This window comes from Barbus barbus, assembly GCF_936440315.1.
Source record: "Barbus barbus genome assembly, chromosome: 7".
In the NCBI taxonomy this organism is placed as follows: domain Eukaryota; kingdom Metazoa; phylum Chordata; class Actinopteri; order Cypriniformes; family Cyprinidae; genus Barbus; species Barbus barbus.
This window is the reverse complement of record NC_136735.1, coordinates 1,740,092-1,761,284: the sequence shown is the minus strand read 5'-3', so window position 1 is coordinate 1,761,284 and position 21,193 is coordinate 1,740,092. Positions and strand designations below refer to the sequence as shown.

General features: G+C 39.6%; 3 protein-coding genes across 4 annotated transcripts in view; all 3 read left to right on the top strand.

The window, feature by feature from the left end:
* The window catches only part of LOC306872949 (uncharacterized protein), an 819,728-nt gene that overhangs the window by 333,768 nt on the left and 464,767 nt on the right, over nucleotides 1-21,193 (top strand). The gene's annotated exons all lie outside the window — the stretch shown is intronic.
* LOC306872899 (uncharacterized protein) lies at nucleotides 605-6,077 on the top strand. 2 transcript variants are annotated; one of them, XM_079421816.1, is made up of 5 exons: nucleotides 1,016-1,062; nucleotides 1,645-1,812; nucleotides 2,784-2,963; nucleotides 3,414-3,816; nucleotides 4,140-6,060. In XM_079421816.1, the coding sequence occupies exons 3-5, from the start codon at nucleotides 2,928-2,930 to the stop codon at nucleotides 5,228-5,230; spliced, it is 1,530 nt and encodes a 509-aa protein (XP_079277942.1). In that variant the 5' UTR covers nucleotides 1,016-1,062; nucleotides 1,645-1,812; nucleotides 2,784-2,927; the 3' UTR covers nucleotides 5,231-6,060. The 2 variants fall into 2 exon arrangements, with proteins under 2 accessions (XP_079277941.1, XP_079277942.1); XM_079421815.1 differs by lacking the exon at nucleotides 2,784-2,963 and having other exon boundaries at nucleotides 605-1,062; nucleotides 4,140-6,077.
* Nucleotides 8,618-19,065, top strand: LOC306872896 (uncharacterized protein). Its single transcript, XM_079421812.1, has 4 exons — nucleotides 8,618-8,665; nucleotides 10,241-10,408; nucleotides 10,615-10,972; nucleotides 17,655-19,065. The coding sequence occupies exons 2-4, from the start codon at nucleotides 10,241-10,243 to the stop codon at nucleotides 18,848-18,850; spliced, it is 1,722 nt and encodes a 573-aa protein (XP_079277938.1). The 5' UTR covers nucleotides 8,618-8,665; the 3' UTR covers nucleotides 18,851-19,065.

Sequence of the window (21,193 nt, the reverse complement as noted above, 5' to 3'; positions counted from 1 at the left end):
GCCAGATTGGTTCTGAACAGACCCCGAAACCTCGCTGGACTCGAACAAGGGAACCTATGATGTCAGTAGGCAGAGCTTCCACTAGAGACCACAGTTTAAAAGCCGCCATTTTTAGAAGCTGTCTGAGTTCAGATTAATTGACAGCAACAATTAAACATCAGTTCATCAGTGGTCAGCAGAAGAGACCAACACTTCCCTTCTGCAAGAGATTAACAAGCTATTCCGGTTGTATGTTGGTGAAGTAGAGGGTTCTGCTCCCTGCCAGAGGAAACATGAGCTGGTTCTGAACGAGTGTCACTCTTGACCGAGCACCGGTTCCAGCTCCAGCACCAGCCTCAGCGTTATACGTGTGTGTGCTGTAATACTAACGCCATGCCAGACCTCATTTGCCCCAATCAAAAGCATACACTGTCGAGATATTTCCCTGTCCCCTACATAGTGCACTAGATGCCATTCACCATACAGAAAATTCTGTGAAGTGACCGATTTCTGCTTCAGCATCTATAGTGCATCTATAATGCTTGTCTTTTAATGTGACTTGTCATTGTTTTGGAGCACACAAGCTTATAGATAACCTTAAGGCTATACAAAAAACTTCCATTTTGATTTCATAGGGACTTTAATCAGCTACAGCACCTTGAATATTGTCTGAAAGCAATGGGATTTAAGTCTGTATTAGTAACCATTCATGACATCTCAGGATAGCCTACAGTAAAGCAGTGTAATATAATTAAAATGTAAGTTTACAGTGTTATTCTCTCCGTTGTGTTATTCTCTGATTCTGCGCGCGGTTCTTTGTCTCGCTCTCCAGAAAAAGCCGCGAACTCGCGTAATTCAAAAAATAACGGTCATTTTGATTGACCGGCCGACTAACATGATCGATGACTTTAATAATATGATATGAATATATCAATCTCTTGGAAACACCTCGTAATACAGTGTTTTTGAGAGAAATTAAATGAGGTTTGGTTGATCTCCATCGCTCGTGCTGTAGGAGGCGCTGTGAGGATCTTTCACCCGTAAAACCACTGAAGAAAGAGAAGATACTGCAGCACACAGACGGTAATGTTTAGTTATTACAATATTCATGTGTTTTAGCTGTTTATGTGCATGTGCTTATTTTTCTATCGCTACTGTTTTTATGAATGAATCGCCCGCTCGCTTTATGAAAAATAACGACGGTTTACTACAGAAACCATAACAAATGCCCTATTGTTTTACCACAGTACGATTTTAACCATGATATTTGTTTTTACTTCAACACAACTGTCAATGCTAGACGCTTAAAGTTTTCACAGTTTAGGGAGAAATGCGTATAAATCCGACAGTATAATGTATAGCTCATATTATAATATTTGATAATATTCCTTCTCTGTGCTGGTTCAACGAAACAGTTTCTGTATTAATACAATGGTTTTCAATACTAGACGGTTTTAACATTTTCATAATGATATTTATGTCCAGCTTTGTACTTGCTCAATATTGAAACTAAACAAACACTCTTACATCTGGAATAAACATTTGTGAATATTCTCCATGTATTCTTTAATAAGTCAGTTCTATGTAGTTCTAGTTCAGTCGTTTTGAGGTTAAATCAGTGTCAGTTCATTATAAATGTTGTAATAATGATGTGTTTGTGTTCAGATGTTGATGATGAAAGCGCAGGTGGATGTGGTCTGCTGTAAATCAGTAGGAACTGATCTGTCCATGCTGGATATTGAGGATTTCATCACAGAAATCTGTCGGCTGAAGAAAGAGGTGGCTTCACTGGAGACAAAGCTGAGAGAAAGAGGAGACAAACTGAACAGAGAGGTTTGAACAGCTCTTCATTTCATCCTTCAGCTCAAACACTCAATGACACTTCTTTCACAAACTCAGTTCTTATCAGCGTCTCAGATTAACACCAAAATATGATAACAGATAGGGCTGGGTATCGTTCAAAATCTTTGAGATCGATACCGATACCTTGACTTTGATACCGGTTCATGAATGATACTTTTTGTGTTCCAATTTTATCAAATCTGTTTGAACAACATTACATTATACATTACCTCATAAAACTATTAATAGTTTTATAAGAGTGTGTAGAGCATGGGGATCAGTATCAGTTCCCTTGTTTGTGATGATGGTTTTGAATGATTCCTATTTCTGACAGTCTGTGGTCTTCCAGTTAGAAATTCCTGAACCCAGCTACAGAGGGTGGGTGGCATACCAAAGGTGTGAAGCTAATGGGTGAGCTTTGATGGAATCACTGTGTTAAATGCTGAACTATTATCTATAAACAGTAGGGCTGTGCAATTAATCGAATGTGATAGTCATGTGCATCTCGCCAATAAAGCCGGTTCTGTGATTAGTAGTAAAATATACAGAGCCATATTTCACTGACATGCTATGCAATATCGCGTTCATAATCATAGACGATTCGCCTGCGATAATGAACATGATATTGCGTAGCCTATCAGTGAATTACTGCTCTGTGTAGTAAATGCTGCTCCATTTGTAAACAGGTGATGGAGATTTACTATTAAACACAGAACCGGCTTTACTGGTGAGATGCGCATGACTAACGCATTCGATTAATTTTATAGCCCTAATAAACGGCATTCGAACATAGCTGTTTGTGTTCTCCAAGTGCGTGAATTGTTGCGTTAACGGCATCCTCTGTAGATCTATTTGGTTTGTATGCGAACTGCAGTGGATTCAAGGAATCTAGAATAAAGTTCTTGATATATCTCATGATGATCCTCTCGAAGCACTTTATCACTATTGGTCTTGTGTAACAGACAGGTTGAATATATCCACAAAGACATCAGCTAGTGCAGCTGAGCAGGTTTTGAGGACCCGACCGGGGATGTTGTCTGGGCCGGCTGATTTCCGTGTCTTCATTTTTCTGAAAGTCTTTGTTGATCTGAGCTGACTTCTGCATTATGAAGGGTCTTCAGTACCACAGAATTACAATAAAGGTAATGGTGGCAGGGCTCTAGACTGTGACCAAAATGGTCACATTTGCAAACATTCTTTGAGTGCGAGTTAAAGTTTGACGTGGTCGCACTTGTGCGAGTGCATGGTCTGCGCTGCTCCAAAGTGTCTGCTTCATACAGCGTGCACTGCAGAGGCTCGGCACATTGTAGCAGGAGTCAGATTTCACTGATCACGTGAAGAGAGGCGCTCTTAGCGCGAGCGATTCGTGGGAAGAGCATGGTTTATACTCGCTGCGTCAAACAAAGCCCTAGTGATGACATGATTGTGGCGTTAAGTTTGATGTCATCACATTGTGATCGGTTTGAGAGATCGGCCAAATTTAATGACCAGCCGTGGAGTAATACCATGTGATCACTGACTGATACTGAACTGGTCTATCAATCGGTGCATACCTAAGCTTGTTCTTTGTGTTTATCTGTGATGTTTGTCAGGATGTGGAGAAGGTTTCAGTGCGTGTGACTGATGGGACAGAAGCTCAGGATTCAGTCTGGAGCGTCAGAGATCAGAGATCCAGAGACACACAGGACTCAGAGCTCAGCCTCACTTTACTCTGTTATAGTGATGATCAGGATCATGAATCCACTGATCAAACCTCTGACTGTAACGCTGGAGAACAGCAGATGCTGCAGACGCCGCTGAAGATGTGCTCCGTCAAACTGGTGGACTGCAGGAACCTGATAGAGAGCAGAGCAGAAGAAACCACCGCAGAGCAACAACAACAGAGTCCTGAGGAAGAGCAGGATGATGATGATGATGGGAATAATGGGAATGATGATGATGATGATGATGAAGATCAGAATGATGATGCTGACGATGGTGACTTTGTTCCTTCGGGTATGTTTTTTCCTTTTATGATCAGAAATGCTGAAATGCTGTTCATTTGTTAAAAGTATTATGCATGTACAGTCCTAAATTCATGTGGAGCAGTATTTGTTGTGAATTCTGCCAATTTGAGACATTGAGAACGACATATTGTTAGCTGCCTTGTATAAAATGTCACAGCGCCACACATCAGATTGTGCATTTATTTAAATCCCAGCCTTTGCAGTTTAATGACAGTAATAAGACAATTTCAACTATTTCAATTTTATTTTGGCTGATTGTTCCACTTGAAGTTATAGAAAAGTTATATTTTATGCCAATTTTGTTTCTTTCAGATGACAAAGCTGGTTTATCTTCTGATGGAGAAACTGCCTCTACATCCAAAGAGCAAAGAACAAAGAAGAGTTTCTCCTGTGCCACCTGTGGAAAAACATTCAGCAAACGGTGGAATTTAACAAAACATGCCAGAAAGAAAAAACACACAGACCAGAAAGACTTCAGCTGCAAGATATGCAACATCAGTTTTTTTACCTTCAAAGAGAGAACACTTCATTCAAAAGAGCACAGCGTGAAGAAGGAGTTTCGCTGCGAACAGTGCGGGAAGGATTTCTTCACCACTCTTTATAATATGAGAGCACATATAAACACACACAAAGAAAAGTCTCTCCAGTGTAATGAATGTAACAAGTTTTTCCGCAACAAACGAGATCTTTCTGTTCATATGAGAATTCACACGGGTGAAAAGCCGTACAAGTGTCCTCACTGTGAGAAGAGCTTCAGACAGGGATCTAATCTGAAGACACATCTATTCAAGCACAGCAATGAGAAACCGCATCAGTGCCCTCACTGCGAGAAGAGCTTCAGTCACAGATCAGCTCTGATGAACCATCTGCTCACACACACCGATGAGAAACCGTATCAGTGCAGTGAATGTGGAAAAGCTTTTATAAGCTCAGCTTCTCTAAAGTTACACCAAAAAATGCACTCTGATGACAAACCGTTTCAGTGTTCACATTGTGAGAAACGTTTCCATCATTCGACTCACCGGAAAACCCATGAGAGGATTCACACCGGAGAGAAACCGTACCTGTGCTCCGACTGCGGGAAGAGCTTTGCTAGTTCATTTTCTTTCAAAGTTCATCAGAGAATTCACACCGGAGAAAGACCGTATCCCTGTAGTGATTGTAGGAAGAGTTTCTATAAGCTAAGTGACGTAAAAAAACACCAGAGAACTCATACAAGAGTAAAACCTTATAAATGCGCACATTGTGACAAGACTTTTGCTCTATCATCATCCCTGAAGATCCATGAACGAATGCATACAGGAGAGAAACCTTTCTGCTGCACCATCTGCGGTGAGAGATTCGCTTTTAAATGGGGTTTTAAGACGCACCAGAAGAAACACGCTGCTCCAGGATCATCATAGCTTCATTATGTTGTTATTTTTAGTTTGTCTAAAACACAGTGTTACAGAAATGTTATTTTATAGTTGTAAAAAGTAAAACCTATAATAAGAATGTCTGTAGGACAGGGGTGCTCAAACCTGCTCCTGGAGGGCTGCTGTCCTGCAGAGTTTAGCTCCAACCATAATTAAACACAACTGAAGCAGCTATTCAAGAGCTGTGTCGGGAATCACCCACTATACCTTTGAATAGGGCACTATTTGAGAAGACAACCATTTATCATGGCGTCCAAAACCACAGTGGATTCTGAGGGTGCTCCTCAAACGGGCGGCTGCATCTTTCCTAGTTCAGTGCTTCAGAGTCTTGTAGGCTAGAGTCCTCCTCAGCATATAATATATAAAGTTATGAAACTTTGTGAGGGGTAAATTTTTACCCAGAACTTTATTTAGATACTGGTTTCCATGGTCGAAACACACCCAAGTACTGGCCCATAGTCCCTAGTTCCTGGGGAAAGTTCTTGCGGTGAAAATGCGCTTATAATTATTGAGGGAATAGGCGGAGATTTCAAACAAAGCAAAGGTCTTCAGACTCACTAGAAACTTCCGGTAAGTGTGTTGGCACTAAACTCTGCAGGATGTTGGACCCCCAGGAGCAGGATTGGACACCCTTGCTCTAGTACATTGAAATTAATCTTCTAGACAAAAAAAAGAAAAACTTTTTGTGACAACTTTAAATTCACTGTAATGTCCAGAGTAGTGTCTGATATTGGATTAGAGTGTGTGTTTATGGGTTTTTAATCACAGTAACAGAATGATGAGGTCTAATTCTTGTAGCAGTTATTAAATACTTCCTGAAAAACATGATGGCATGAAATGACCCTTATTTGCCTCAGTCACTTTGTTACACAAACTGAAATGATCTAGACATGAATATGCAATAATATGTCATATTATCAGTTTTTGAGAGTGACAACGGCATTTACTTACAGGTGTGAATCTTGGAGTGTCGAGTTAAAGGTCCTCTGAAGTGCTTCTGTGGTGACGTAATTTCAACTAAAACAAGAAGACAGGGGGCGGGACATATCGGCGAGCTCCAGCCCTTTGTTAAATAGCCAATAGCATTTCATTTATCGGAGTGTCTATTTACACTAAGTGCAAATAGCCGCCTTGTTGGCAAAAGCTATTTACACTAACTCCACCCACTAACGTGTGATTAGGTTAGTCAATGCTAAAAAAAGACGCTATTCTAGCATCAGTTTCAGTGGCATAGATGGTGATGCGATCGACCCGAGTTCGAGCCTGCCTTTGCCAAACTTTTTCTCCCTTTTCAAATCTCATATCGCATTGGAAAGGCATTTATTTTCAATAAAAATTAAGGAAATAATCAAAATGTTGAAAATAAATGTATCAGATAGGGTTAGGGTAGGTGTAGGGAGGGATTTATTGTCCCAATAAGATGGCATCCATTTAAAAATTTGAATTAAAACTATAATTTACACTCGGTACGTTATTACATACTGTTTTATAATGTACTACAATACTGAGGTGCACATAATTGCCACTGTTTGCAATAAGTAGTATAAATATTTTTTAACAAGTAGTATATAATATTTTAACAGTGTAAATAGAATCTATAGCTATTTGCACTTAGTGTAAATAGCATCTATCGCCTTCATTTATATCAACTTGTGCGAAACAGGGGTAGCTGCAGGCTGGAGCAATGGCTGTGCTGGAAGGAGGCGCTCTGAAAGGTAAATCAGTACAACTACCCCTACACCCTGACAGACCCTGATCTCTACCTCCACACCCTGACAGACAACTTTGTCGACTAATCCTGAAGACCTTTCTCCATGCTCCTACCTTTCGGGACACCTTAACCTTACACCACGTCCATTGCTCCAGCCTGCAGTTATCTCTACTTGGCTTGGGCCAGAGTCATTGAGCTCGGTAAATCTGCATATGACAGTTTATGACATTCAGATTATCCCTTTAGATTAAATTTGAAACTGTTACTAAGGTAAAACAGTGATCATCATGTTGCTGAGGATGAATGTATTGGTGAATGGCATCGGTGGTATCCACTGAGCTATTATAGATACCACCAGTGCCATTCACCAATATATGTCTATACAGACTCGGTATGAGAAACAGCACTGATAAATTGGAGAGACCTCCTCTGATCTAGATAATCTGTTTTATCCATATCGCCATAAAATATAGCATTCTGTGTAGAATTCACATAGGTCTAATGTGTTTTGTGGTCTGTTCTGGTTCACACATATGATCTGATCTGTGCTATTGTCTCCGAAGCGGAGCACACTGTTAACCCCACTGTTGGGAACTGGGCTGTGCCATTTTACTCAAAAAAAATCCTGGGCTGGTGCCGGGCCAGATTGGTTCTGAACAGACCCCGAAACCTCGCTGGACTCGAACAAGGGAACCTGATGTCAGTAGGCGGAGCTTCCACTAGAGACCACAGTTTAAAAGCCGCCATTTTTAGAAGCTGTCTGAGTTCAGATTAATTGACAGCAACAATTAAATACATCAGTTCATCAGTGGTCAGCAGAAGAGACCAACACTTTCCTTCTGCAAGAGATTAACAAGCTATTCCGGTTGTATGTTGGTGAAGTAGAGGGTTCTGCTCCCTGCCAGAGGAAACATGAGCTGGTTCTGAACGAGTGTCACTCTTGACCGAGCACCGGTTCCAGCTCCAGCACCAGCCTCAGCGATATACGTGTGTGTGCTGTAATACTAACGCCATGCCAGACTTCATGTGCCCCAATCAAAAGCATACACTGTCGAGATATTTCCCTGTCCCCTACATAGTGCACTAGATGCCATTCACCATACAGAAAATTCTGTGAAGTGACCGATTTCTGCTTCAGTATCTATAGTGCAGGGGGCCGGACGCTTCAGATAATGCTTGTCTTTTAATGTGACTTGTCATTGTTTTAGAGCACACAAGCTTATAGATAACCTTAAGGCTATACAAAAAACTTCCATTTTGATTTCATAGGGACTTTAATCAGCTACAGCACCTTGAATATTGTCTGAAAGCAATGGGATTTAAGTCTGTATTAGTAACCATTCATGACATCTCAGGATAGCCTACAGTAAAGCAGTGTAATATAATTAAAATATAAGTTTACAGTGTTATTCTCTCCGTTGTGTTATTCTCTGATTCTGCGCGCAGTTCTTTGTCTTCCAGAAAAAGCCGCGAACTCGCGTAATTCAAAAAATAACGGTCATTTTGATTAACCGGCCGACTAACATGATCGATGACTTTAATAATATGATATGAATATATCAATCTCTTGGAAACACCTCGTAATACAGTGTTTTTGAGATAAATTAAATGAGGTTTGGTTGATCTCCATCGCTCGTGCTGTAGGAGGCGCTGTGAGGATCTTTCACCCGTAAAACCACTGAAGAAAGAGAAGATACTGCAGCACACAGACGGTAATGTTGTATTAATCCCTTTTACGTTATTAATGTGTTAGCTGTTTATGTGGATGCAGTCATCTTTCTATCGCTTGTGTATAAATCTGACGGTATCAGATATCTGATAATTATATCCAGCTTGTGCGCTCAATATTGAAACTAAACCTGTCTTACAGGGCCATTCCGCTCAAAGAGTGCCATTTGCTTCCAAAGCTCTTCAGAAAAAATAAATAAATAAATTTCTATATTTTTTTAAAGACTGAATCTAGTAATACACATATTTAACTATTCAAAATATGCATTGGTCCATCTCAGGTAACTTTATTTAATTTTTTACCAAATTTTTAAGTGGAAGATGGATGCATTTTTCTCAGTCCTGTTACCAAAACTCAAAAGCATGTTTAAAATTGTCAACAAATTCCTTAATTTCCCCCTCATGCAGGTGTTTATTTTAAAAGAAATTGTTGGTTTCATGATCAAAAAATATTATTTTTATCACTATTTATCTACGCAAGGTGTATTTTTCTAAAGTACACAAAACATTCTTTTTTCATTTTAAAGGCGACTCAAACCTTATCAGTTTTCTATGATGCAATTTATTAAACAATGGGATAAATTATGAACCAAACTTAATTTAAAAAATAGTGGTTTAACTTTTATTTTTTCAAAGAAAAAACTATTTAGTAAGAGGAATGAAACTGGTAACAGGAAGGAGTATCCATTACATTAGGATACAGGTTTGACTACACATATGAGGTGTTAATGCCCAAAACTGAAAGTAACAGGATTGAGATTTTAGGATAAAATTAGGGAATACATATAATCTAGCCACATGGAGTACATGCTCATGAGAATACTCAGCAAATTATAGTGATTCACCAATGATTAGTATTTTTAAAATAAATAAGTAACAGATAAGAAATTATTTAGGTGACAGGACCGTATATTTATAATGACGCACCCAGCCACCGTTACAATATCATCAAATATACAGAAAAGAAAATAAGACCACATGTTTCCGATCATTTCATTGCCAGATGTTACAGTATTGGGAATGTGTTAGAGTAACAGGACTGAGTGAAAACCTGGGGACACAAATAAAATGTGTATTTTATCCAAAATATTATACATTTATTTTGAAATCAATGTATTTAAAGCACAGATGGGATATGGAGGTACACGAAAATGCTAAATAAAAATTATTTCTGAAGGATTTTTACATATTTAATGTACAAATGTAGTGTTAGACACTGGGGACATGTACAAATGCTATATTTTCAGTGTTTTAGGTAGTTTTTAATAATTTGTTAATTATATATTTTAAATTTGCAGTTAGATTAATGTGCAGGACACTTTGCTTAATAATAAAATGTATTTTATAGTTAATTTTTATGCATGTTTGTACCTATAATGTCCTTGGGACATAAATGGCACCCATTCGGTGGCCCACATTTGGAATAAACATTTTGTGAATATTCTCCATGTTATTCTTTAATAACAAGTCAGTTCTATGTAGTTCTAGTTCAGTCGTTTTGAGGTTAAATCAGTGTCAGTTCATTATAAATGTTGTAATAATGATGTGTTTGTGTTCAGATGTTGATGATGAAAGCGCAGGTGGATGTGGTCTGCTGTAAATCAGTAGGAACTGATCTGTCCATGCTGGATATTGAGGATTTCATCACAGAAATCTGTCGGCTGAAGAAAGAGGTGGCTTCACTGGAGACAAAGCTGAGAGAAAGAGGAGACAAACTGAACAGAGAGGTTTGAACAGCTCTTCATTTCATCCTTCAGCTCAAACACTCAATGACACTTCTTTCACAAACTCAGTTCTTATCAGCGTCTCAGATTAAACCAGCAGCAATATATAATAACTAATCTCCAATATAACCACCAGAGATAACTTCTGAGTAATGAGGTTAATATCAGCAGCTTGTTCTTTATTTGTGTTTATCTGTGATGTTTGTCAGGATGTGGAGAAGGTTTCAGTGCGTGTGACTGATGGGACAGAAGCTCAGGATTCAGTCTGGAGCGTCAGAGATCAGAGATCCAGAGACACACAGGACTCAGAGCTCAGCCTCACTTTACTCTGTTATACTGACGCTCAGGATCATGAATCCACTGATCAAACCTCTGACTGTAACGCTGGAGAACAGCAGATGCTGCAGACGCCGCTGAAGATGTGCTCCGTCAAACTGGTGGACTGCAGGAACCTGATAGAGAGCAGAGCAGAAGAAACCACCGCAGAGCAACAACAACAGAGTCATGAGGAAGAGCAGGAGGATGATGATGGGAATGATGATGATGATGGTGACTTTGTTCTTTCAGGTATGTTTTTTTCTTTTTATGACCAGATATGCCAAGTTAACAGAATTATTAATAAATATGTACTACAGGGCTCCAGACTGCATCCAAAACGGTTGCTTTTGTGACCAAAAATACTAATTTGTGAGTGAACGTGGTGCTGAGTTTACCACTGGCGACTACATAAATTTACATGTTATGACTTAAAAATTTGCCTTTTTTTCCTGATTGTTTTTTTTTACTATCACATATTTTGTTATGTCGGCGTAATAATGTATTTTGATGATGCATCGCATCAAAGTTTTAGCTGAAAAAAGAGTTTCAATCAGTCCTCATCTCTGCCGAGTGCCACGGCCGATGGCACACCAGCTAAACACAGCTCCAGTTGTGCAGCGCGAGAGAAATCGAAATGACGGAGACGTGCGAAGTACAAGTGCAGAAAAGCAGTGTCTATTTCATGCACAACTTGAGCAAACAACAACAGGTAAAGCTGTCAGCTGTGTGGACATTAACATTCTCGTTTATAATCGATATGGCCTTGATCTTTAATCTCTATGCTGTGTTCTGTTAATGCGTGAACCTAGTATTATTTGTAGCACGCAAAACCTGGATATTTTAGGCAATATAGAAATCCTGGCAAGGACGCATCCCATAAAAATGGCCCGTATGGTCACCCTAACTTATCATATCTTTCTCTTTACTACTACAACATGAATGAACATCAAAAAGTATTTTATAAGAGAGCCTACAGTAGAACTTATTGAAATGTCTCATGTAATCGCTCATTCAGAGTTTCAAACTGCGGAAAACATGTAAAGCTTGTAAACAATGCCACGTAACAGTCATTTACCTCAGAATAACCATTCTGCATCCATATCATCAGTCAGCTACAAAAATCTATAAAGAGGAGCGTTTTGCTAAATGTATGTTCTATTGCATATTCATATTTTTACTTAACCTGTTATCTACACGATGAGAGAATGCAAGGAGCTAAAGATAAAATTCAACACCTCCATCGCTGATGTTCTTAGGCTCAGCTGCGTGTGGAACGCGAGCTGTGTGTGGATTGGGCAAGGCTAAACGGGCAATTCAAATGAATCAAATAGAATCGACTCAGAAGAGATGTGAATGAATGCACGTGCGTCGCCTGATCCACAAATGCACATTTTAGTCGCTGCATACACAAATTATGATAGTTTAATACAAACTATAACATTTGTATTAAAAAATAAGTCTCTATTTGTACAAAATGCTGCACATTGATGTAATTCTTAACTCTGCAGACACTGGCTGAAAAGCATTTGTTTCAGTGTAGTGATGCACATTTGCGAATTTTTCAATCGTTAAAAACGTTAATGAATTGCACTGGGCTTTGTTCATTGGTAGTTGTGTGTGTGGGCATCATGAAATGCTGCAAACTGCGAAAATTAAGTCTCAAAATCCAAATGAACCGAACAATATTAATGCAAACAAGATGTCAATAAATGCACGTGTGTCATCTGATCCACAAATGCACATATTCCTTTTTGCATGAGCAATTTATGATATATTAATGCAGATCACAACATTTTTATACACAAACGTGTGTATTTGTTAAAATACACACAATCATTTAATTCTGAATTCCACCAACTCAAATTGAAAGACATTTGTTTGTGGTTAGTAAGATACATGCATAAAATGTATGCAGTACATGGAGAATTGTGCGTGCATCCATTAATCATTTTGAGTCTAATATCATCCCATACATATCTGATTAATCTAATTTAGGGTGTGTTGGGATATTAACATGCTGAATGCGCTGCATATTACCAGTGTTTAGTTTCATGCTCAAATGCATATGCCCCGAAATTGACTGTTATTTGAAATGGTCGTATTGTTTTAGATGTTTCTTTTTTAAAAATGCTGATGTTCTAATAATGCAGCAGTGCTTTTTTCGTCATATTTGTTCAACAGCATAGGCTACTTCAATTTCAATTGTTTTCGTACTTCGTATGGCTTCGAAAACACGCAGACAGTTTCAGGAATCACTTGATAATGTAGACGAAAATATAGCACAAATCTGCCATGAATATAGCATTATAATTAGAACTTTATAGAATGTGAAATCTATAGTAAACTATAATGAAATTTCACTGGCATTTGTATTATTTTGTGCAGATACAAGTTGTAATGTTACGTATGTATGTTATGTATCTAGTTATCTGATTAATATCATAGGATGTGTCATAGAACAGGCTTCAGTTTATTGGCATAAAGTCACTCTTCAGCGTCACCTCTCAGGCAGCTATTCCTTTTTAGATGCTTTTTATTTTATTTATTTAGTCATTTAGCAGATGCTTTTATCCAAAGCGACTTACAAATGAGGGCATAAGACGCAATCAAAACCAACAAAAGAGCGACAACGTGCAAGTGCTATTATAAGTCTTGGTTAGCCTAACGCAGTACAGATAATTATTATTATTATTGTTATTTTTTAATAAAAAGACATAGATAAAATACCATTAGAATAGAGAGTGCTAGAGTTAGAGGATCAAGTAAAGATGGAACAGATGAGTTTTTAGCCGTTTCTTGAAGATGGGTAAGGATTCGGCTGCTCGGATCGAGTTGGGCAGGTCATTCCACCAGATGGGAACAGTCAATGAAAAAGTCCTTGAAAGTGTTTTTCTGTGTCTTTGGGATGGTACAATAATTCGTTGTTCACTTGAAGAATGCAAGCTTCTAGAGGGCACATAAGTCTGAAGTAAAGAATTTAGGTAAAGGGGTGCAGAGCCAGTGGTGGTTCTGTAGGCAAACATTAATGCCTTGAATTTAATGCGAGCAGCTATTGGTAGCCGGTGCAAATTGATGAACAGAGGCGTGACGTGCGTTCTTTTCGGCTCATTAAAGATTAATCTTGCAGCGGCATTTTGGATTAATTGTAGAGGTTTAATAGAATTGGCTGGAAGACCTGCCAAGAGAGCATTGCAATAGTCAAGTCTGGACAGAACAAGAGCCTGAACAAGGAGTTTTGTTGCATGTTCCGAGAGAAAGGGCCTGATCTTCTTAATATTGTATAATGCAAATCTGCAGGACCGGGCAGTTTTAGCAATGTGGTCTGAGAAATTCAGCTTATCATCAATCACAACTCCAAGGTTTCTGGCTGTTTTTGAAGGAGTTATGGTAGATGAGCCTAACTGGAAGCTGAGATTGTGATGAAGCGATGGGTTAGCTGAAATTACAAGCAGTTCTGTCTTAGCTAGGTTAAGTTGAAGGTGATGGTCCATCATCCAGCAAGAAATGTCTGTTAGACACGCTGAGATGCGAGCAGCTATCGTCGGATCATCAGGATGGAATGAGAGGTAGAGTTGAGTGTCATCAGCATAGCAGTGATATGAAAAGCCATGTTTCTGAATGACAGAACCTAGTGATGCCATGTAGACAGAAAAGAGAATTGGTCCAAGAACTGAGCCCTGAGGCACCCCAGTAGCTAGATGTTGTGACTTGGATACCTCACCTCTCCAAGATACTGTGAAGGACCTATCAGAGAGGTAAGACTCAAACCACTGGAGTACGGTTCCTGAGATGCCCTTTCTCAATAGAGTTGACAAGAGGATCTGATGGTTGACTGTATCAAAAGCAGCAGATAAATCTAGAAAGATGAGTAATGAAGATTTGTCAGCCGCTCTTGCAAGTCTTAGGGCTTCAACAACAGACAGCAAGGCAGTTTCGGTCGAATGTCTACTTCTGAAGCCAGATTGGTTACTGTCCAGGAGGTTGTTCTGTGTGAGAAAGACAGAGACTTGGTTGAACACAACTCTTTCAAGTGTATTTGCAATGAAAGGAAGAAGGGAAACCGGTCTATAGTTCCCTAAAAGAGTTGGGTTAAGAGTGGGTTTTTTAAGAAGTGGAGTTATACAAGCCTGTTTAAATGCTGAGGGAAAATTTCCAGTGTGAAGGGATGTGTTAACGATGTGAGTGAGTGCAGGTACAACTGCAGGAGAAATGGCTTGAAGGAGATGAGATGGAATAGGATCAAGCGGACAGGTAGTAGGATGACTGGAAAGGATGAGTTTAGAGACTTCTGCCTCAGAGAGTGGAGAGAAGGATGTGAACGAGTGTATGTTTGCTGGAAAGATATGCTTGATAGATTGTGGTGTGGAAAATTGTGCAGTGAGGTTTGTAATTTTATTAATGAAGAATGTGGCAAAGACGTCAGCTGTTAGAGATGATGAAGGAGGGGGAGGAGGAGGACAAAGGAGGGACGAAAATGTTTTAAATAGCATGCGAGAGTTAGGTGAGTTGTTAATTTTGTCATGATAGTATGTCCTTTTAGCAGTGGAAACATTAGCAGAGAAGTCAGAGAGGAGTGATTGATATAAATTAAGGTCAGCAGGATTTTGTGATTTGCGCCATACCCTTTCTGCAGCCCTGAGTTTAGAACTATGTTTTTGGAGAACATCAGATAGCCAAGGGGCAGAAGGGGTACTACGGGCTGGCTTGGATGAAAAGGGGCAGAAAGTATCTAAACAAGACGTCAAGAGTGGAACAGAAAGTATCAGTAGCACTGTTAGCATCAAGAGAGGATAACTGTTTAGGGGGAGGAAGCGAAGATGAAACCATAGCAGATAGCCGGGAGGGTGAGAGTGAACGCAAGTTACGTCGAAAATTGACATGTGGAGGGATATGTGATGTGTCAGGAATCATGTTGAGGTTAAGAGTGAGGAGGAAGTGATCCGAGGTGTGCAGTGGAGTAACCAGCACATGATCAGTGGAGCAGTGTCGTGTGTAAATAAGGTCCAGTTGGTTGCCTGATTTGTGAGTAGCCGTAGTTAGCACTCTCTTGAGATCAAAAGACGCAAGCAGAGTGTGGAAGTCTGCAGCCTGAGGTTTATCTAGGTGGATGTTGAAGTCTCCAAGTAAGACAAAGGGAGTACCATCCTCAGGAAAGGTTGAGAGCAATAAATCTAATTCTTCCACAAAGTTACCTAGTAATCCTGGAGGACGATAAACAACTACAAAATGGATTTTTAGAGGATAGGTAATAGTAACCGAATGTGATTCAAAAGAGTTGTTGATACTCAGAGATGGTAAAGGAGTAAATTTCCAATTATTAGAGATGAGCAGACCAGTACCTCCACCTCTTCCAGTCAAACGGGGGGTGTGGGAAAAGGAGAAATTATTGGAGAGTGCTGCAGGTGTAGCATTGTCCTCTGGTTTGATCCAGGTCTCTGTCAGGGCCATGAGGTTTAACGTTGAATAGTAATGGAAGTAATGAAATCAGCTTTGTTGACAGCAGACTGACAATTCCAGAGACCAATAGAAAAAGAAAATAATGTATTAGCAGACATAGGCAAAGTGCGCAGGTTGATAGGATTGCGCCGTCTACAGTGTGTGATGCGTGGCTTGCGAGTGGTAGTGATGGTAGTGATCTGGAAACACATAGTAAGAATAGGCTATATAAACTGAAACAGAAGTGAAACAAGTAGTAGGAATGATGATAATTAAAAATCGATTTATGTCCTCTGCCGGTGTCCCTGCTCGGTGGAGTCGCACGGTAGAGTCGATGGTCTTTACACTCTTCGGTCTTCACACGAGGAGGGCTTTACACGAGGGCTGCCGCGACCGCGGTATAATAACCTTTTTTATACCCGTCAAACAAATCACTACTACAATTCAGCTGGACCCACTTTCCTGTTTATCACTAAAAATGGCCAAGCAAGTGCAGACACTGACAAGATACGCGATACAGTACGAGACCAAACGCGATTTCAGCACCTCTCAACACAGTAAACAAAAATAAGCGTTTCCTAGCAACGGCAAATGCGCTAAACACTAAGACAAGTAAATACACTTACGAGCTGTTTTTAACTTCCGCTGATAGACTGCTTCTCTTAAAGATTATTTCTTTACACTGTTATCAGCTGGAAGATGGAATGGAAGTTATGGAAAACATAAGAAGTTATGTTTTTTATAATAACATTGCAGCATCATAATCTAACTGTATTCTAATCATGTGTTCATATTTTCATAAACAGGTTTTCATGTCATATTTTTAATATTCATTTTCATGACCAGATATTTTCATTATCTCCGTTATGGCCAATCCCCCCCCCCTCTCTCTTTTTTGAAACCTTTCGATGATCGAAATGAGAAATTGCCAAAAATGCCCATGAACCGTACCGAAACAGTGACTGATACAAACCGAAACGTGAAAACCGTTACACTCGAAATGGCCTGATTTTGCTGATGACATTGTAAATGATGTGTGTTTTGGAGGGAGGTATGGTGTTTTTTTTGCAAATATTTGACCTTTTAATAACTTATAATATGGGTAGAAACAATATTTGCTCATTTTCTTTTCCTGTATTTGTCTTGTTTTCATACGTTTTACTGTTGTATTGTTTACCTGGGAGGGTAACTGACTAATTTTTATAATTTTATTTTGTTATGATTTAGTTTTAAAGTGGTAAATGGTCCTTGGTTGTCATGACAACAGAATTTTATTACAGTATTTTGGCAATTAATGTTTTGGCGAGCTTTTGGGCTGGAAATTGTCGACCCAATCTGGCAACACTGATTAAAGTCACATCAGACTTTGTATTTATTTAAATCACAGTCTTTACAGTTTGACAACTGCACTAAGATAATTTCAGCTTTATTTTGACTGATTGTCCAGCTCTAGAATTTAAAGAAAAATATTTTATGACCATTTTGTTCCTTTTAGACAATGCTGGTTCATTTTCTGATGAAGAAACTGCATCTGCATCCAAAGAGCGGAGGACAGTGACAGGCTGTGGAGAAACCTTCAGCAGAGAACAGAAAGACTTCACTAGTAAGAGATGCGACATCAGCTTTCCTACCGCAGAAGAGAAAACACTTCATTCAAAAGAGCACAGCAGGAAGAAGGAGTTTCGCTGCGAACAGTGCGGGGAGGAATTCACCACTCCTTATAATATGAAAGTTCACATGAAGACTCACAAGGAAAGGTCTTTCCAGTGCAACGAATGTAACAAGTGTTTCTACAACAATAGCAATCTTTCTATGCATAAGAGGATCCACACGGGTGAAAAGCCGTACAAGTGTCCTCACTGCGAGAAGAGCTTCAACCGGCGAACTCATCTGAAGGACCATCTACTCACACACAGCAATGAGAAACCGCATCAGTGCCCTCACTGCGAGAAGAGATTCAACCGGCAAACTCATCTGAAGGACCATCTATTCACACACACCAATGAGAAACCGTATCATTGCAGTGAATGTGGCAAATTGTTCAACATCAAACAAAATCTTTCACGTCATAAGAGGATCCACACGGGTGAAAAGCCATACAAGTGTCCTGTCTGTGAGAAGAACTTCACCGAGAAATCTAGTCTGAAGAAACATGTGCGTTTGCACACCGATGAGAAACCGTATCAGTGCAGTGAATGTGGAAAAGCTTTTATAAGCTCAGCTTCTCTAAAGTTTCACCAAAAAATCCACTCTGATGACAAACCGTTTCAGTGTTCACATTGTGAGAAACGTTTCCATCATTTGAGTCACATGAAAACCCATGAGAGGATTCACACCGGAGAGAAACCGTACCTGTGCTCCGACTGCGGGAAGAGCTTTGCTAGTTCATTTTCTTTCAAAGTTCATCAGAGAATTCACACCGGAGAAAGACCTTATCCCTGTAGTGATTGTAGGAAGAGTTTCTATAAGCTAAGTGACTTAAAAAAACACCAGAGGACTCATACAGGAGAAAAACCTTATAAATGCTCACACTGTGACAAGACTTTTGCTCTATCATCATCCCTGAAGATCCATGAACGAATGCATACAGGAGAGAAACCTTTCTGCTGCACCATCTGCGGTGAGAGATTCGCTTTTAAATGGGGTTTTCAGACGCACCAGAAGAAACACGCTGCTCCAGGATCATCATAGCTTCATTATGTTGTTATTTTTAGGTTGTGTTAAAAAAACACCATGTAGTGTTATGGTTGTAAAAAAACAACCTGTAAAACTGAAATGTCTCCAGAACATTGTTTACTGGGTTGAAATAAATTATTTGAATGAAAAATTAACTCTAATGTGTAGACCAGTATCTGATATTGCATTTTTAAACTGAACTGAATAAAAAATGAACTTGCTTTGCCTGGAAATGACCGTTTTATTTTGATTATGTTGTCAACCCTGTTGAAAAATCAAGCATATTCTGGTTAGGTATGTTCTGAAGCATGGATGCTGGTCATGTGCTGGTCCTAAGCTTAGGACCAGCACATGACCAGCAAAGGACCAGCTTAAACCAGCTCAAGCCATGCGAGTGTTTTCCCTGTTGAATTTTTTCAACAGGGAAAACACTCACATGCAATAGCACTTCCATAATCTGTCGCACAGACATGTGCTTAGTCAGCCTTGAGTTCTGTCGCACAGACACTCGCATTTATGCTCAAGACAGCTTCAAAGGCTAATCTGTTGCACAGATACACGCTCAACAGTCTTCTAGTCCATCACAAACACTCACTCAGGACAGCTTCAACGAATTTGAAGGATGTTGACCTTACAGTTTTCGCTCATTAGTTTCCGGTCGTGTTTTGAACACACGATTCACCGCATCGACCGGTATAACGTTAAGAGGCTTGATTCAGAACTCAAGAACAATTCAGGCAAGATCGGACCTCCCTGCATGAAGGAATAGTACATCATTGAGAAGATAAGCATCCTCAACAGATCTTCACTCTCCATTCATCCGAACATGTCTTCATAAAGCTAAGCCAAATTTATTTTTCATACTCATGCTTAAAGTTACCAGGTATTGGCAACACACTTGTTGCTAAGCTAATTGTTCAGTACACACTGTCGCTATAGTCTTCTCATCATTAGCCATAGCTTGTTGGAAACTGATGTTGCTTAAATGCGTTTTAGTCACTATTCTGAACCTACTGTTTACCAGGTTTTATGTTATCATTGGGAACATTCTCGTTGCTAGCTGTTTTTTAGCAAATATGCTGTGAACAAGCTTCTGTTTGTTATTGGAAACATACTGCTGTAGTCATTTGGTTATGGTCAATATGCTTAATACTCCTGATGTTATGGGAAATGTACCATTGCTTAAGCGCAGTTCTAAGTAGAGTGGAATCATGAGAAGTAGCTATTTTCACGGAGTAACGTTAGCTAAGCTGTTTGAGTCGCTAAATATCTCTAGATGATGTCATATTCCATTTAGCATATTCATTACCTGCATTGCATTGTACCTAGCGTTTGCATTTTATTATTTACTCTATGCTCCTCTCTGTGCTCACATAATGGATTTAAAACAGCACATTGCATAAACCATAAATAGTAACTGAAATGCTCTGTTAAATTCTGATGTGTTATCAGATGCTGTCTGACAATCTCTATATACTTAAGACATTGCTGTCGCTAGGCATTTGGAAAGTCACTAAAGGGTCTGAAGTTGTTAATAAGTTGCATATTTGTTAACACTGATGGGAGGAAGTGCAGCACGCAGAGGGGCCAATAGGTCCCGCTTCTAAGTTATGAGCCAGTTGCTGATGGATTAAGTTGCTTCGGCTGCTGTTGGAGGCTCCAGCTACTGTGGAAGTGGTCGGTGCTCTGAGACGTGCATTTAGGACAGCACATGAGCATTGACTGGTCAGCCTGAGAAAACACATTTTCGTGATTTTGTGTCTAAAAACCATTGCGAGACAGTCATTGTCAGATTTATTGGCGATTTTAATGAAGTTGTTTAGCCAGAGACTTGGTGATAACCTTAGGGGAGTGGTGTTTCCCTCTTCATGGATAGAGGAGCTGAGCTGGCTTTCAAGGATTGATTTGCGTGAACTTGACTAGCAGGGACCTAGATGACATGGACATTTCAATGGCTACATGTGTCTTCATTTCTACTGTGCCATAGTCTGATTTCAACTATTAAGAGGGTCCACATTTAACGCAGCTATTTAGCCTATTCATTCTTCACACTATTTCTCCAGGGCTGCAGGTTGGCGCAGCTACATCTGTAATCATTCTTGAATCGCTCATTTAACGATAGTGTGATAATGCTATTCATGCAAGCACATCATTATCTTCAGTCCCTTTATACGTTGAAGGAGACCATGTTTGCCTAGCTTCCCGTGTAGCTACTTACATTTACATTTATTCATTTAGCTGACGCTTTTATCCAAAGCGACTTACAATTGCTAGGGGTTAAGTGTCTTGCTCAGGGACACATTGGTGTCTCACAGTGGATTCGAACCCGGGTCTCTCACACCAAAGGCATGTGTCTTA